At 38.2% G+C, this 19,272-nt stretch overlaps 1 protein-coding gene across 2 annotated transcripts in view; it reads left to right on the plus strand.

Moving 5' to 3' along the window:
- The first annotated feature begins 4,907 nt into the window (after positions 1–4,907).
- The window catches only part of JMY (junction mediating and regulatory protein, p53 cofactor), a 56,474-nt gene continuing 42,109 nt past the window's right edge, over positions 4,908–19,272 (plus strand). For both annotated transcript variants that reach the window (XM_049648572.1, XM_049648574.1), the window contains exons 1-2: positions 4,908–5,462; positions 18,020–18,170. In XM_049648572.1, the coding sequence (XP_049504529.1) occupies positions 5,319–5,462; positions 18,020–18,170 (295 nt within the window). In that variant the 5' untranslated portion in view covers positions 4,908–5,318. The remainder of the gene's footprint in view (positions 5,463–18,019; positions 18,171–19,272) is intronic.

The following is a 19,272-nucleotide window of genomic DNA, read 5'->3' on the forward strand; positions in this document are numbered from 1 at the left end:
GTTCCCTTAGCATATCAGTTATAGTTTCAATTCCCAGTCTGATAGTTCCCGTATCCCTGCTATACCTGCATATGGTCTTGATGCTTGCTCTATCTCTTCAAACTGTACTTCTAATATGCCCTGTAATTTTGTTCTTCTAAATTTTTTAAATGTTTGTTAATTTTTGAGAGAGAGAGAGAGAGTCAGGTGAGGAGCAGAGAGATGGGGAGAGACAGAATCTGAAGCAGGCTCCACATTCTGAGCTGTTTACACAGAGCCCGACGCGGGGCTTGAACCCACAAACCGTGAGATTGTGATCTGAGCCAAAGTCAGACACTTAATTGACTGAGCCACCCAGGTGCTCCTTCCCTAGTTAGTTCTTAAATAAAAACCTAAGGTATGAAATTTTTTTGGTTTTATTCTCCTTTTACACGGGAGGTCTGCTGATGCAACGGTAAGGAATTAGGGGAAGTGCTAATCACAGACTTATGAATACTTTTTAACCTGTCTGTACCCTGGGACTATTACTTTCACAAGTGCTTCTCAGTATCCCACTTCTCAACCCCCACTCCTTAGTGAGACAGGAGTTGAGCATTTCTCTTCCCTAGGTCATTTAGGGTCTGGTGAAACCCTAGTACATAAGGCTATGGTAAAATAGTTTTTCTTGAGGACAGGCCTTGTTAAGATGGAATGATCCCTGAGCATATTGCAGAATGGCCACACTACTCATTCTCTGCCAGAAACACAAAGGGTTTTGGCCAGTCTTCATTTAGAATCTGGTAGATCTCAGGGAGATAAAACAAAGAAAGTGTAGGGGCACCTGGGTGGTTCAGTCAGTTAAGTATTCAACTTCAGCTCAGGTCATGATCTCCCCATTCCCAAGTTCAGCCCCCTTCTCCCTCCCCCCCCCCCCATCTGAATCTGCTTCGGGTTCTGTGTCTCCGTCTGTCTGTGCCCCTCCCCTGCTCATGCTCTGTCTCTGTCTCTCTCAAAATTAAAATAAACATTTTAAAAAATTAAAGTTTATGTTTTTGTTTTTTAAGTAATCTCTACACCTAACATGGGGCTCAAATCCATAACCCTGAGATCAGGAGTCACACGCTCCTCCAATGAGTCAGCCAGATGCCTCCAAGCCTAATTTTAGTTCTTGTAGTAACTTTAGTTACTGTGCTAAGTGATGCCAAGAAGGCCCAGGCAGATAAAGGGAATGAAGAAGAGGAAGGGCAAAACAGGCACAATGGAGAATGAGAGAGGGCCTGTGCTAGTCCTGGAAATTGAAGTTAGGATTTTCTTCTGCTGTCCACTACCAGTGTAACTCTGCACAGTAGTCAGTCTTTGTGGAGTGAGTAGTCTAGAAAGCTGTGTAGCCTGAGGCTCTGCAGTTGTAAATGGGATCAATTCCTTGATTGCTCTTTCTCCTTCATCATTGTTTAGATATACAACCAGTTTCTGTACATTGATTTTATATCCTGCGACTTTGCTGAATTCATGTATTGGTTCTAGCAGGTTTTGGGTGGACTCTTCTGGGTTTTCCACATAGAGTATCATGTCTTCTGCGAAGTGTGAAAGTTTGACTTCCTCCTTGATGATTTGGATGCCTTTTATTTCTTTGTGTTGCCTGATTGCTGAGACTAAGACTTCCAATACTATGTTGAATAACAGTGGCGAGTGTGGACATCCCTGTGGTGTAGCTGACCTTAGGGGAAAGTTCTGTTTTTCCCCCATTGAGGATGATACTAGTGGTGGGTCTTTTGTATATGGCTTTTATGATCTGGAGGTATGATCCTTCTATCCCTACTTTATCAGCAGTTTTTGTCAAGAAAGCTTGCTGGGTTTTATCAAATGCTCACTCTCTATTGAGAGGATCATATGGTTCTTAACCTTTTTTAAAATTAATGTGGTGTATCACATTGATGTGCAGATACTGAACCAGCCCTACATTCCAGGAATAGATCCCACTTGATCGTGGTGAATAATTCTTTTAGTGTATTATTGGATCTGTTTTGCTAGTGTCTTGTTGAGAATTTTTGCATCCATGTTCATCAGGGAAGTTAGTCTGTATTTCCCCTTTTTAGTGAGGTCTTGGTCTGCATTTGAAATCAAGTTAATGCTGGCCTCGTAGAAATGAGTTTGGAAGCTTTCCTTCCATTTCTGTTTTTTGGAACAGCTTCAAAAGAATAGGTGTTAATTCCTCTTTAAATTTTTGGTAGAATTCCTCTGGGAAGCCATCTGGCCCTGAACTCTTGTTTGGAGATTTACTGATTCAGTTTCTTTACTGGTTATGGGTCTGTTCAAATTTTGTTTCTTCCTGTTTCAGTTTTGGTAGTTCATATGTTTCTAGGAATTTGTCCATTTCTTCTAGATTGCCCAATTTTTTGGCATATATTTGCTCATGATATTCTCTTACTATCATTTGTATTTCTGCAGTGTTGTTTGTGATCTCTCCTCTTTCATTCGTGATTTTATTTATTGAGGTCCTTTCCTTTTTCTGTTGGATCAAACTGGGTAGGGTTTTATCAATTTTGTTAATTCTTTCAAAGAATCAGCTCCTGGTTTCATTGATGTGTTCTACTGGTTTTTGTTTGTTTTTGTTTTTGATATTGTTGATTTCTGCTCTAATCTTTATTACTTCTCTTTCTCTGCTCGTTTTTTGGCTTTATTTGCTCTTCTTTTTCCAGTTTTTTTTACGTGTAAGGTTAGTTTGTGTATTTGAGACCTTTATTTCTTCTTTAGGAAGGCCTGGATTGCTATATACTTCCCTCTTAATGCCCACCTTTGCTGCATCCAAGAGGTTTTGGGCTGTCATGTTTTCATTTTCATTGGCTTCCATGTACTTTTTAATTAGCACTTTAATTTATTGGGTAACCCATTCATTCTTTAGTAGGATGTTCTTTAATCTTCAAGTATTCATGGTTTTTCCAAATTTTTTCTAGTGGTTAATTTCGAGTTTCACAGTGTTGTGGTCTGAAAATATGTAAGGTATGATCTTGATTTTTTTGTACTTGTTGAGGCTGATTTTTGTACCAGTATGTGATCTATTCTGGAGAATGTTCCATGTGTACTCAAAAAATGTGTATTCTGCTTTAGGATGAAATGCTCTGAATATATCTCTTAAGTCCATCTGGTCCCGTGTGTCATTCAAAGCCATTGTTTCTTTGTTGACTTTTTGCTTAGATGATATGTCCATTGTTGTAAGTGAAGTGTTGAAGTCCCCTATTGTTATTGTATTATTATCAATGAGTTTCTTTATTTTTATTTTATTAAAAACATTTTTTTTAATGTTTGTTATTGAGAGACAAAGAGACACAGAGCGTGAGCAGGGAAGGGGGAGAGAGAGGGGGAGACACAGAATCCGAAGCAGGCTCCAGGTTCTCAGCTGTCAGCACAGAGCCCGACACGGAGCTCGAACTCATGATCCGTAACATTATGACCCGAGCTGAAGTCAGTTGCCCAACGAACGAGCCACCCAGGCGCCCCACAATGAGTTTCTTTATGTTTGTGATTAATTGATTTATATATTTGGGTGCTTTGGCGTTGGGGGCATAAATATTTACAATTATTAGATATTTTTGGTGGATAGGCCCCTTATGATATAATGCCCTTCTTAATCTCTTGTTACAGTCTTTATTTAAAAATCTAGTTTGTCTGATGTAAATATGCCTATACCAGCTTTCTTTTGACAACCATTAGCATGATAGCTGGGTCTCTATGCACTTACTTTTAACCTACAGGTCTAAAATGAGTCTCTTTTAAACAGCTTGTTTTGTTATCCATTTTGATACCCTGTGTCTTTTCAGTGGAGCATTTATTTAGTCCATTGACATTTAGGGTGAGTACTGAAAAATACGAATTTAGCACCATTGTGTTGCCTGTTGAGTTGGTGTTTCTGATGATGTTCTCTGGTGCTTTCTAGTCTTTGTTGCTTTTGGTCTTTTTTGTTTTGTCTTTTTTCGACTCAAAGCGTCCCCCTTAAAATTTCTTCTAGAGCTGGTTTAGTGGTCACAAATTCCTTTAGTTTTCATTTGGGAAACTTTTGCTCTCTCTGTTTTGAATGACAGTCTTGCTGGATTAAGAATTCTTGGCTGCGTATTTTTCCGATTCAGCACGTTGAATACATCCTGCCACTCCTGTTTTTGTCCTGCCAAGTTTCTGTGGATAGGTCTGCTGTGAACCTGATCTGTCTTCTTTATAGTTTAAGGACTTTTTTTTCCCTTGCTGCTTTCATAATTCTTTCTTTGTCTGTGTTTTTTGGAAATTTGACTATGATATGCCTTGTTGATTGTCATTTTTTGTTGAATCTAGTGGGAGTTCTATGTACTTCTTGGATTTTGACATCTGTGTCCTTCTCCAGATTAGGAAAGTTTTCCGGTATAATTTGCTCACATAAACCTTCTGCCCCTTTTTCTCTCTCTTCATCTTCTGGGACCCCTATGGTTCAGATGTTACTCCTTTTTAATGAGTCACTGAGTTCTCTAATTCTTACATTGTGCTATCAAAAGTTAATTTGGGAATGTTCCAAACTGGGAGGAGGAGCAGAGTGGCAAGGAGATTTGGGGAAATTAGTAAATAATATTGCCAGGGGTTGATAACTAACTACTGTGTATATTAGCAATGAAAAACATTTTTTTAATTTATTTTTGAGCGAGAGAGAGCGAGCAAGTGGGAGATGGACAGAAAGAGCATGAAGCAGAAGATTCCAAGCAGGCTCTGTGCTGACCGCAGAGTGTGATTCAGGGCTCAAACTCACTAACTGCAAAATCAGGAAGGACCTGAGCCAAAATTGGACGCTTAACTGACTGAGCCATCCATGTGACTCCCCACCTCCCTTTTTTTTTTTTTTTTTTTTTTTTTTTTTTTTTTTTTAATATAAAAACAGAGAAAGCTATGACATAGGTGGGGAAAAATTTTGTAAGGATATAAGCCTAGGTGGATAGATAGTATGGAGTCCCAGGAAATACAACAGGAATAATACTGAGAGCAGTATTGAAAAGCTGATTGAGGCCATGGTCTTGAGTAGTAACACATCTTGGGGCATGGAGATGAGTTATGAAAAGCTGAGAGCTTTTTTCAGAGAGTTTTTTCAGTTATGAAAAACTGAGAGCAGTTTGAAAAGCTGATTGAGGCCGTGGTCTTGAGTAGTAACACATCTTGGGGCATGGAGATGAGTTATGAAAAGCATTTAGTCCCTTTCGTTCCATCTGTGTTTCAATATTCCAGGGTCGTAAGATGATAAGAGAGGGAGTTAAAAGCAAATGTTTATAGGCTATTATAATCAGATTTCTTTATAATAAAACTTTCTTGTTCCACAGCTGTTGGATAAGCACAAGAATACAGAAAGCATGGTTGAGCTTCTGGACTTGTATCAAATGGAGGATGAAGCGTATAGCAGCCTTGCAGAAGCCACAACTGAACTATATCAGTATTTACTACAGCCGTTCCGAGACATGAGAGAACTTGCCATGCTACGGAGACAGCAGATAAAGGTATTTTTTTTTTTAACCTACACAGTAGCCTGCCTGTTTTATAGTCTCAGCCTGGCTGGCCATCCATCTTAATTCTAAGAGGAGCTTTTTAAAAGTACTGATAGGTGGTCCTTCCTCCCCAGAGATTCTATTTTGCTAGGTCGAGGTTCTCTACAGCCTGAGCACCTCATTTTAAAGAATCTCAGAGGCAATTCTGTTAAGTACCCGGGGATGAGAAGAGTCTAGAAAGTAAAGTTGTAGATACATTGAGAAATCCCCATCTTCCTCCCATTTTCTTGTACTTTTCTTCTCCTTCTATTCCTCCTGTTGAATGCTTTGGGAACTGTGTAGCCTTAAGCTTCCTTACCAGAAGTTTTGGGAACAGTTTTTCTGGGAAGATGTTAGTTAGTTAGTTAGTTTAGTTAGTTAGTTAGTTACTTAGTTACTTTTTATTTATTTTGAGAGAGAGAGAAGATGCTTGAACTCACGAGCCATGAGATCATGACCTGAGCCAAAGTCAGATGCTTAACCAACTGCACCACTCAGCGCCCCTAATTTCTTTAAAAAAAAATTTTTTTTTTAAATATGTATTTATTTTGAGAGAGACAGAATGAGTGGGGGAGAGGGAGAGAGAGAATCCAAGCAGGCTCTGCACTGCCAGCATGGAGCCCGATGGTAGGGTTTGAACTCATGAACTGCGAGATCATGACCTGAGCCAAAACCAAGAATTGGATGCTTAACCCACTGAGCCACCTAGGGACCTCTGTTACCTGATTTCAAAGCTTAGTAAAAAGCTAGAGAATTCCAAATTTTAAAAAATTGTTTTTAAAAATTAAAAAGCTAGAGAATTCCAGACATTGTAGTATTGGCTTAGGATAGAAATGTAGATCAAATGAATAGACTAGAACCCAGAAATAGATGCATGGTTATATAGTAAGTTAGTTTTCCATCAGGTTAAGAAAGCAATTTGGGAGTAACCATTTCCAACAAATGGTTACTAGAAGAACTGTATACCCATATATAAAAATCGATCTCAATCTTTATATCCTATACAAAAATTAATTTGAAAGCCATCTTAGACCTAAGCATAAAATCTCATGTTCTAAAACTTATATAAGAAAACAGAAGAAAGTTTTCACAATTTGGAGGAAGGAAAGGTAAAAGTTCATGTAGACAGGATTTAGAAACCTTGAACCGTAAACTAAAAATTGATAGGTTGGAATTCACCAAAATTAAAGACTTCTACTTTTTGAAAGACTGTTAAGAAAATGAAAAGACAAGCCACAGACTGGGAGAAATATTTAAAGAACACTTAAAGACAGCACCTGCATGGCTCAGTCAGTTAAGTGTCTGACTCTCTGATTTTGGCTCAGGGTCATGATCTCCCAGGTTCCTGAGTTCCATCTCCTCATCAGGCTCTCTACTGTCAGTGCAGAGCCTGCTTGGGAGTGTCTCTTTCCCCACCCCCCTATCCCTCCTCCACTTGTGCTGTGTTTCTCTCTCAAAATAAATAGACTTAAAGACTTGATTTACTTATCTAGTTACTTATTGAAAGCCATAATGAGATACACACCTATTAGAATAAATACAGTTAAAAATTCTGGGGTGTCTGGATGACTGAGTGATTTTGGCTCAGGTCATGGTCTCACAGTTCATGATATTGAGCCCCGTGTTGGGCTCTGCTGTCAGTACAGAGCCGGCTTGGAATTTTCTCTTGGCTCTATGTGCCCTACCCCCTGCAGGGGGAGAGGGGGCATGCGCGCGCGCGCTCTCTCTCTCTCTCTCTCTCTCTCTCTCTCAATAAACATTTTAATAAGCTCTGGCACTTGAAAGGGCTGGTGAGGTGTAGAGTAACTGGAATTCTTAGATTGCTAGCACATTTTATATTGGTAAAATTACTTTGGAAAACAGTTTGGCTGTTTCTTCAAAGTTAAATGTATACATACCTTACAACTCAGCTGTTCAAATCCTAGTTATTTATACAAGAGAAATGAAAACCTCTGTTCACAAAAAAGGCCTATACACTAATACTCATGCCACCTTCACAGCCTCTAAGGAACAAGTCCAGATAACCATCAACAGGTGAATGGATAAGCAAAATGTGGTATTTCCATATGAGAATAATACTCAGCAACGCAAAGGAATTAACTATCGATAGGCACAACAACATGGATAAACCTCACATCTTGCTAAGTCAAAGAAGCCAAATACAAAGGAGTGTATACTTGTGTGAAGGGATGGATGGCAAAGGGGCGTGGGCAATCTTTTGGAGGTGATAGAAATGTTCTTTATCTCGATTGTGGTGGTTGTTTCTTGGGTGTACAGAGAATGCATAAAATAGTTGACAAAATGATACTGAACAAAAGACACAGTGTGAACTGTATGAATCTATTTATGTGAAATTCTGGACATGATGGTTCTGATCTACATCAACAGAAAGCTTAACATTTGTTGCCTGGGAGTGGAGCGGTGGAGATTGACTGAGAGGGAACAGGTATAACAGCATCCTTAGGGTGATTGATAGGTCTAAATTTTGATTGTAATGGTTCCATGGATATTTAAACTTGTGAAATTTCATCAAAATTTATACTTAAAAATCGGGAACATTTTGTTATACATAAATTATAACTTAAGGTGATTTTTTCTTTTAAATAGGAAAATGAGCACCGTGTAAAAGTTGATGTAGAGGCACACAAACTGGAGTGATCAAAACTACCTAAAGATATAATGAAAGATTATATAGAGAACTTAACCCCTGAAGATTAAATAAGAATTCAGCAGGAAGGGGATATATATGTATGCAGTGGAGATTGGAATAGAGATTATTCCAGATAAAGATAAAAACAGAAATGGTACAGTGAATAGGCATGTGTTTATGGTTTTAGTCGAAATGAATTATTGAGGAAATTACCAAGGCTTCACTATCACCTGGCATCATTGGTGGATGCCAGTAAATAGCGTAGCTGAGATTGAAACACATGTGTGTTTGACTGCAAAGCTTGCTGTTTTAGTTATACCACAGGGTGTAAATTGTTTGCTATGTCATGGGTCTAAGGGTTTGCAGGAAGTTAGAGGAAAGTTGGTCAGGGGCTAGAACACTAAAGGATCCTGTGGAGTTTGACCTTTGCTCTCTAGATTATTTATTAATATTTTTTAAATAAATATTTCTGAGAGTGTGCACAAACAGGAGAAGGGCAGAGGGAAGAGGACACAGGATCCAAAGTGGGCTCTGTGCTGACAGCAGAGATCTCGGTGTGAGGCTTGAACTCACAAAGAGATCACCACCTGAGCTGAAGTCACTTGCTTAACCTGACTGACCCACCCAGGTGCCCCCCTAGATTCTTTAGAAAGAAGGTAATTTCCAGTGCTTTCATTGACTTACATATTAAAGTGTGATAGAAAAGTTAACTTGGCACCCTGAGTATATAATGTGTTTATATGTTTTTATGTTTAAAATTATAATAGTTATGTATTATATTAAATATACTGTAATATAGTTTTAGTTGTATTTACATAAATGGCAATTAATATAGATTTTTCAGTAATTCTCTTACGCCACAAAACATCTAGAACATATTCATGAAACATACTCTATAAATAGGATTTGGGGTGCCAGTGTGGCTCAGTTGGTAAAGCGTCCGACTTTGGTTCCGGTCATAATCTCACAGTTCAAGAGTTTGAGCCCCACATCGCGCTCTGTGCTGAAAGTGCAGTGCCTGCTTGGAATTGCCATTGTCTCTCTCCCCTTTTCTGCCCTTTCCTAGCTCTCTCCCTCTTTCTCTTTCAAAATGGATAAACTTAAAAACATTGGTTCTGAAAACTACAACCCCAGACTAGTTGAATCAGTATCACCTGGAACCTTGTTACAAATACAGATTTCTGTCCTTAGGTCAGATCTCTACTGAAACTCCACTGAGGGGCTCAGCAATCTTTAACAAGCCTTCCAGGCGTTTATGATACGTACTGAAGTTTGAGAACCATAAGTTTAAAAGAACTTAAAACAGCTAAGGGAAGGAACACACTGAACTCAAAGTTAAAATCTCTCTGGGCCTTAGTTTTTCTGCATCTGCAGAGTGAGATTCAATCTAGATGATTCTATATAGATGTTTAAACCATGCATAATAATGAGTCAAGGTCAGTTACTGAGTTGGCCTATTGTCTTTGTGAGTTAGCTAAAAGCACTTCACATTGGCCAACTTTTATTTTTATATATATTTTTAATGTTTATATTTGACAGCACTAGTGCACATGAGCAGGGTTGGGGGAGGGGCAGAGAGACACAGACTCTGAAGCAGGCTCCAGGCTCCTAGCTGTGAGCTGTCAGCACAGAGCCTGACGGCAGGGCTTGAATTCATGAGTAGTAAGATCATGACTTGAGCTAAAGTCGAATGCTCAACCAACTGAGCCACCCAGGCGCCCCTTGGCCAACTTTTAATACTTGCTGAAAGTAAATAAACTAGGATCTTGAAGGCATCCTCCATGCTTCTCTCCCCTTTGTAGCCAGGCACTTTGTTTTGCCAATTGTGTCCTACGTGTATCTTAAATGTGCTCTTCCTCCCTTTCCTTTCCCCCAGGACCAAGCAAATCTGTAGGTGTCTTCATGTAAAATAGATACACATTCCCCAGCCCATATTCTAGCAGACAAGTTAGAAAAGGGCCCTCTTCTGGGCATATGCAGCAGTATATGGCTTGGCAAAAAGATGCGCTAAATTTGAGTCACCACTCTGTGCCCCCTTTGACTGGGTGCTTTGTGCAGGGTTCAGTTTTTACGCTATTGGACAACTATATACTGTAAGCATGCCAACTGTGAACTATATAGTGCCATCAATGTGCATTAGGGTACTTATCTCTTACCTGAGCTACTTTTTCTTTCTCTTCTTTGCTTTTAATTTTCTCACCTTAAAACTATCATTTCATGCTTGTTCCTGAGAATGTCACATTTAGTATTTACTTTGTATATAAAAATACGTGAGCAAATGCTTCCAAATCTAATCTCATTTAAAAGGTTTTTTTTTTTTAATTAAAAAAAATTTTTTTTAGTGCTTTTTTATTTTTGAGAGAGAAAGAGAGCAAGAGCAGGGGAGGGGCAGAGAGAAATGGAACCATAGAATCTGAAGCAGGCTCCGAGCTGTCAGCTCAGAGCCTGATGTGGGGCTTGAACCATGAGATCATGCTCTGAGCTGAGGTCAGACCCTTAACCGACTGAGCCACCCAGGTTCCCCTCATTTTGTTTATCTTAGTCACATTCACATGATTCCTGGGCTTGGAAAATTTGTGTTAAAGGTACTACTACATCAGTATTTATACAGGTTGATCTTGGCATCTGTTTCATCTGAGAATTGGAGATTTTGTTTTCTTTTCCCCCTCTTCTTGAGTCACTAATTCAGCAGTGGACAAGAATACCACTTAAGTTTCTCATATAAAACCCAGTATCCAAGGAAGTGATGCACTTCATAATAAGTAATTGATACCAAGAAATTTGTATTTATAAATTAGTCTCACTATAGCTACCTAAACTGATGCATACTTTTTTTCCATTTTAAAAACAGGCACTGTTTTCTTTCTAGCTCTGAAATTGAAAATAGAGATGTCATTGTTTTTAGCACATGATCCAGCTGACCAATGCCGTACATTTTCAAACTTGCCAAGTTAGGAAAAGAACTTAGTATCCTGGCTTAATGTCTTCAGTACAATAAACTATAATAATACTTTTAAAAAGTCTGCAGCATTAACTACTGAGTTTCAGAAGTCCTTTAAACAGCATTAAAGAAGCATAGTGAACGTGTTTGTGTTGTGTATATTTGAATATACCTGTACAGTGAAGGTAAAGATAATTCAACAAAGCACAAGTTGTCTTCAAATAATTACCACCAGATTTTTAAATTTTTTTTCTCTTTAAAAAGCTGTAATGCAAATTTCCTCACTTCTGTATGGTATTTAGCAATGCAAGTGAAAAGGATTTCTGTTTAATCTGAGATTTTTAAAGTTTGAACACTGTTCTATTTATTAAATTTCTATCCCATAGCTGTGTCTTTAGGGGTTTGATTGGGAAAGTATGCCAGTTATTTCAGCAGAGGGAACTTAATATGAATAATTGTTAAGTTGGTATAAACTTGTTACCCAGATAGTTAAGAATATAACTCTAAAATATGAGAGCTAACAGTTGCAAAAACAGCCACTACTCGTGGCTTCGGCACACAGGAAAGAGATGGTAGTTTTAACTTTAGCACAGAGAATGGACTGTGTGGAGTTGAAGTCTGGGGTAGGTAGCATTGCTTGTCAAGTGCTCATGTGTCTGAGCTCAGTGGAGAGACCCATATTTCTAAGAATAGGGTAGGCTGGTGCTGGATGGCCTTAGGGGCCACAAAGTGAGGCTAGTTCTACTAAGGGTGAGAAACTATAAACTGGATTCTGTTAACTGCTTCAGGAAGTAATTGCAGATGCTGGAATGAAGATGTGAGTCAGTGGTGATACTCAGGGGAGTAGCAAACAAGAAAGTCAAGTGATAAATGTAGGAAGAAGCATATGTCTTCTCCCTCCTTAAACCCTTTGTATTGACAAGGCTTAAATGTGGTTTACAGAGCCCTAACCCCAGCATCAAAAGGCATAAGGATGAACTTGGGAACTGATAGACAAGAATTTACACACATCTTCAAACTTTTAAAGTTAGAAAAAAAAAACCCTAGTAACCTAGCAATGGCCTTAGGTACGATAAACCAAGTCCTTTAAAGGGCACAAAGTTTAATCATGTCTTTGAAAAGAATTTCTAGGGGAGCCTGGGTGGCTCAGTTGGTTAATCATCCAACTTCAGCTCAGGCCATGATCTCACAGGTTTGTGAGTTTGAGCCCCATGTCAGGCTCTGTGCTGACAGCTCAAATCCTGGAGCCTTTCGGATTCTTTGTTTCCCTCTCTCTCTACCCTCCCCTGATTGCGCTTGCTCTCTCTCTCCTTCAAAAATAAACATTAAAATAAACTAAAAAAAAAAAAGAGAGAAAAGGACTTCCAACGTAATGTACTGAGTAAACGTTAAAAATTTGGCTGCAGTATTCAACATATTAAATCTCTATTCCAATCTTGTGAATGTTAATCTTAAGCCTTTTAATTTGAGTGTTTTAAAATCAGAGGTAATTGTAACAAAGCACAAACCTTGATGGTTTTGTTGGATATATAACAAGTCTTCTGGTTCCCCCCTTAAGTTAATTATTTAAATTATTTTTGAGGGAGAGTGTGTGCCCCCATGCCAACAAGGGGGGGGGGGTGGAGAGGGCAGAGAGAATCTCAAACAGACTCTGTGCTATCAGCTGAGAGCCCAATGTAGGGCTTGATCCCATGAACTGTGAGATCATGACCTGAGCCAAAATCCAGAGTTGGGTGCTTAACCTACTGAGCTACCCAGGTGCCCCTTTTGGGGGCCTTTTATGTGAGCTAATGTCTAAATATACCACTTACTGCTAAGAATCCCACAGTGGTTTCCTTTAGCCTGTCAAACCACCTATAAACTCCTTTGCCTGACATTTAAATTTAAAGACCCCCTAATAGTGATCACAACCTCCTTCACTATTCTTATCTCCCATTATTTTTATCTATTTTACCTAAACTGCAACCATGCTGGACTGTCTGTGACCACACACTGAACTTAAACTGCCTCTAGGCTTCTGCTGAGATTAATTCTTGCCTCCAGTAGGCCTTTTGGGTGGTTCTCTTTCTGTATATATATTCCATATGTATCTCTCAAAATCATACCCCTCTTTCAAAAAGCCCTCTGTAGTTTTGAGCCTCAGTAAAGTATATCCTGATCTAAACAGCTAAATGAGTTCTCTCCCTCCAAACCTTTGATTTTTCTTAAAGGTCTTAAATACCTTTATTCTTTTTCAGAGACATCCTTCACCATTTTTAATACTTGGATAAAATTCTACTTATTTGTTAAGAATTTACTTATAATTCCTTTTAGAAATTTTGTTCCCAGACTCAGTACTGCACCCTGCACAGCTGGTGCTTGCCATGGTATCTTAGGTATACTTGATCATGATATTTTTTCATACTCTGTTGTAATTCTTTATTGCGGTTCCTCTGTCTTCAACTAGGCTGAATACATATTGCTGTCCCTAGTGTCTGGTATGATGCTGGCACTGGGAAAACAGCATGTCATCGTTTTGAACGAATAATTGAATGTTAAGTGATTTTGTCAAAGGTCTCCCACTTAATAAATAGCAGACCCAGGTCTGCTAATTTGAAGACAGATCTCTACATCACAGATATCTTTGCTTACCCCACCCTCCAATTAGATTGTTCAGTTTCTTAGGAGGAGATTGTGTGCCTCACAGTATTTCCCCTGAAGCACCCAGTACAGTGGGTTCTTTATTCAAGTTAGATAATTGAATGAATCCAAATATTAGCCATAGTAAAGTCTTAAAAAAAAAAAAACACATCCAGTAGTATATATGTTTAACTTTAGCAGTATGTGATTGGAGATAGAGTAATCGTTTTCTGTGAGTTTAAAAAATCGAGTCCAGGTGAGTAGGGAATCCAGTATCAAGAATCTAAACTTTTGCTACTGAGTTAATTGTCTATACTGGGCACTATTTTTGTAGTTCCAGAAATGGAGCTCACAAAATTCTGTTTTCCAACTATTAAGGAAGACATTTAGGTTCTGATCATATCTCCACTTCCCCTCCCTCCTACACACACTGGAAAAAAGAGGTAAGTCTTAGAATTTTGCCTCTTGCTGGTCCTCATATATGAAAACAGGAGCTCATTATTTGCTTGGCCAGAAGTAGGAAACCTCTGGGATATAAACCTTCAGCTTGTCTAGTTGGTATGGTTTTGAACCCTTTTAGTTTATGATTGTAAAAGCAACACAGATACAATAAAGATTTGGAAAGTACAAATTTTAAACAGGAAGAAAAATAGTCACCCATAATCAGACAAAAGATATCAGTAATACATTCTACATATTTTCTCTTTTTTTTCTGGACATTATTTTATGTAGTTGAAATTATGTCTGATTTGATTTGTCTTAATATTAAAACATTCATTTTCCTTTATTAAAAACTTCATAAGCATTATTTTTGTACATAATTGTGTTTTATAGGTGTATCATAAGTAACATTCTCTATTATTAGATATTTGGAACACATTTTTTTATTTTGAGCAGCACTGCAATTAACATTTTTGGTTATTATTCTTTGAAGACATTTTCTTAAGTAGGTAAGAAAATGGTATTTTAAAAAATACTGTCCATGAGTATGGTATCATAAAACACTTCCCAGAGAAGTTTTTCATGAGCTTATAGTTCTACCAGCAGTATGTGAGTTTCTGCCTGTTTTCACCATGACCACACTAACCCTGGCTACTTTTTAAAAAATGTTTACTTACTGAGTCTTTCTAAATGGTTTGTCATCCTACTATCTAAAAGCAGCCAAGTTGTATCTTCTCTCCTCCCCTCTTCTGTACCAACCTATTTTCTGGATTCTTTCTTCACAGGGGAAAATTGAGGTAATCAAACAGGAATTCCTCCTCATCCTTCTACCAAATCCAAAACCTGCCTTCCTTTATGTCCATGGAGGAACTACCCCTACATTTACCAAGAGCAAATCACTACACCAGTACTTGGAATCCTGTCCTTTCCCATGTTCTATAATTAGCCCCATTTCCCCCCTGGTATCTTTGTTTTTCCTCTGCTGGATATTTCTTGTCACTACTCATCTGTGATCTCTCATTAGAGAAAACAAAAAGCAAAGGGTCTACCCTTAAGCTTTGTCTTCTTCTAGCACCACCCTTTTTTCTGTTTACTCAGACAAATCAGTCAAAGGAGTATTTATTTATACACACTTCTACATCTCTCTCCTCATCAAAAACAGGTGTAGAGTGAATTTTTAATTTACTCATCCATTTGATTGCCTGGATTATGCCTGGCATTGTGCTAGTGAAAAGCAAAAAAATTAAAAAACCTAATACCACCCCCCCCCCCCACACACACACACAAAATGTATTCTCTGCCCTCATGGAACTTTGAAAGGGGGAAGCAGTTAATATTTAAAGTTCACAGGAGGTGCCTGGGTGGCTCAGTCAGTCAAGCGCCCGGCTTCAGCTCAGGTCATGATCTCGTAGATGTGAGTTCGAGCCTCGCATCGGGCTCTGTGCTGACAGCTCAGAGGCCGGAGCTTTCTTTAGATTCTGTGTCTCCCTCTCTCTCGGACCCTCCCTGCCTTGCGCTGTGTCTCTCTGTCTCTCAAAAGTAAATAAACATTTAAAAAAATAATAAAAAACAATATTTAAAGCTCACGAAATCATATAAAGTATGATTATGGTAAATGCTATGAAAGAAAGAAAGTTAAATGTGTTGCACTGAAGAGGTTATAATGGGGAGTCAGGGAAGAGTTCATGAACTAGTAACTTTATGTCCAGAACTGAGATCTGAGGATGTGATGGGAGTTAATAGGCAAAGGATGTTTGTCTATACTTCAGAACCGATGTTGCTAAGTTCAGTGATCTTAATGCTGTTAGATCTGGGATACTAGTTGTCACCCTACTTGACCCCCAAGCGGTGCTGCACAAGGTTAATTTCTGTTACGTGAGTCCATACTTTTCCTGGTGTCCCCACTCCCTCTGGCTTGGTTTCTGTATGTTGTTCTCCCAGTTTCACAATGTTGGAATTCCTTAGGGCTCCATCATGAGCCCTTTTCTCCTGACTTCATTAGATAACCTCATTCACTCTCATGGCTATAAATATCATCTGTCAAATTTATATTTCTAGCCATGACCTTTGCAAAATCAAACTTAACATATGTAAAATCAAATGCTTGATCTGCTCCCCTTTGAAACCAGCCACTCCTCCATTGTTCACTTTTTGAGGAAGTGGCAGTTCCACATGAAAATTTTTTTCCCTAGTCATTCTTGATCCCTCCTTGTGGCTTGCCATTGTCCATTCATAACACTGCTAATACATTACTCAGTGTGTGCTGGGCTCTATATTATGTGCTCTTTCATATATTTCCGCCTCTATTCAAGAGTAAAACCAAATGTTAACCTTCCTGTAGGTTAAATTTCCTGGTGATTAAAATTTTATTTTGGCTTTAGGCTATTCTTTTAATTTGTTTATTGCACCATTTAGAGAATATGGCTTGTATTATTCTACTTCTGAATTTTTTAAACAAATTTTTTGGTGGCTCATGATAGTTGATTAGTTTTTCAGAATTGTGCCAGGGATGAGTTTATATCTTTGTCTGTTTTTTTCATCATCCTAGTAAGGTGTTAATTTCTCATTTAATTTTTTTAAGTTTATTTTGAAAGGGGGTGGTGCAGGGAGAGAAAGAGAGTCCCAAGCAGAATCCCCTCGGTCAGCGCAGAGCCCACTGTGGGGCTCGAACCCACAAACTGTGAGATAGGACCTGAGCCAAAGTTGGACGCTTAACCAACGGAGCTACCGAGATGACCCTCACCCCCCCCCCCCCCCCCATTTAATTTTTTAACCGGTCTTTTTTCACTGTATGATAAAGCAGGATGGAGAGCACTGTCACTTGTGTGATTTTACTTTAGTGCTCATCTGGTACCTCCCTGTCCATAATTCGATTTTCAACTTTTCTTTGTCTTTTTGTTTTAGTTGTAACTCTTGCAAGCAGTAGTGAATTTTTGTCTATTGTTTCTGACCAGAGATTGTTAGTAGATAGATGGACTGATTTTTTATTTATTGTCAGTCTTAACAAGTTGAGTTTTCAATTATTTTATTTATTTATGTCAGTTATAAGTATTTTGGTGGCACAAATAATTCTTTAAAATTTTTTAGCATTTATTCACCTTTGAGAGAGAGAGAGAGAGAGAGAGAGACAAAGAGAGAGAGACTATGAATGGGGCAGGGGCAGAGAGAGAGAGACACACACACACACAGAATCCGAAGCAGGCTCCAGTCTCTGAGCTGTCATCACAGAGCCTGACACAGGGCTTGAACCCATGAACTGTGAGATCATGACCTGAGCCGAAGTTGGCCGCTTAATGGACTGAGCCACCCAGGCACCCCTAGAGGCGCAAATAATTCTTAACCTGAAAATGCAACTATCATAAAGGAGGTAATACATTTCTTGTTATCTCAGCACCCAAAAATAACATCTTAACATTTGCTGTATGTCCTTTGCTTATATTTGGAGGAGGGGAAGGATGAAAAAGAATATAAAGAGGAATGGGAAACAAATTTCTGTATTAAATATCTTTAGGGGCACCTGGGTGGGTCAGTCTGTTAAGCATCCAACTCTTGGTTTCAGCTCAGGTCATGATCTCGTGGTTTGTGGGTTCAAGCTCTGCACCAGGCTCTGTGGTGACAGTGCAGAGCCTGCTTAGGATTCTTTCTCTGCTCCTCCCCTGCTCTCACTCTCTCTCAAAATAAATAAACATTTAAAAAAATATGTCTTTAACATAATGGGTTAATTGTTTTGTAAATTAATAGCTTATACTCTAGAGCAAGAAAATACAAACATTCTTTGTTTTGGCACCAGGCACAATGCCTGATGTCTAAATATTCAGTAAATGTTTAAGGAGTGAATAAAGAAATAGACTTCTTAATTTTTCTTTTTTTCCTCTAAAGATTTCTATGGAGAATGACTATCTGGGTCCCCGAAGAATTGAAAGTCTACAAAAAGAAGATGCTGATTGGCAGCGAAAAGCTCATATGGCTGTTTTGTCTATTCAGGATCTTACTGTCAAATATTTTGAAATAACAGCTAAAGCACAAAAAGGTGAGTTTCCTAGTAAAGTTATCCTTGTTAGATATTTTTGGAAAGGAGTGGTTTAAATATTTTATGTTTGCAGCAGGTTTGTAGAAAAGTGTATAAAGACCATTCATAGTCTTGCCATTGAAAAAGATTACTATCAAGAAATTAAGTTTCTTTTTGGGGCATGTGTTTACATATACCTCACCTGAAAAAATAGTAATGGGGTATTATTATAGCATAATTCAATTCTGACTAACAAATTACAGACCCCACAGCTTAAAGGCAGAGTTCCCAACAAGACTGCCCCCATTGAAGATACAACTTGGAATTATAGAGGATTCCGAGGTCATCTGCACTTCTCACCAACTGCTACAAATTTGGGGGTTCATACAGCCTTTTTAGGTTTGATAATTTGTTACAAATGACTCACAGAACTCAGGAAAGCACAAACAATTACCATTTTTAAAGGATACAAATCAAGACAAGCCAAATGAAGAGATACATAGGGCAAGGTCTGTCAAGGTCCATTTCTTCCCGCTTCCTTCCACGGGGCCACAGAAATCCTTCAATAGCTGTTTAAAACCACTGCTATTTGCTGTTTTAATTTTTTACCTGACATTAACACAGTTTAGCTTTTAGGTTATTCCTTCAGCAAATCCACACTTGCTTAAAAGGTTTATTTGAAGCAGTTTATTCCTTCAGAATGCCACTGTGCCAAAGGAGAATGCTTTCCTTGGTTTTTCAGAATCATTTGACATTGTCACTAACACACATACACAAAATAGTTTGCTAGGTGAAAAATAGTATTGTGTTTTTAAATTTTGCATTTCCTTGATTATTACTAAGTTGATCTTTTTTGTTTTCATGTAATAAATGCTATTTTCATATCCTTTATTTCCAATTAGTCATACATTTGCTTATTTTTGTATGCTGTTTTTTTCTATTGATGAATAAGAGATTCTTATATTCATTGATATTTTTATTATATTTATGTTATATGTTAACTCAAAAGACATCTGTTATAAGTATTCCTAAATTTTAACTTTCTGTATACAAATTATATTTGTAAACACCACCAGCTTTTATTTTATTTATTTTATTTATAATTATTTTTAACATTCATTTA

This window comes from Panthera uncia (assembly GCF_023721935.1).
Source record: "Panthera uncia isolate 11264 chromosome A1 unlocalized genomic scaffold, Puncia_PCG_1.0 HiC_scaffold_17, whole genome shotgun sequence".
Taxonomy (NCBI): Eukaryota; Metazoa; Chordata; class Mammalia; order Carnivora; family Felidae; genus Panthera; species Panthera uncia.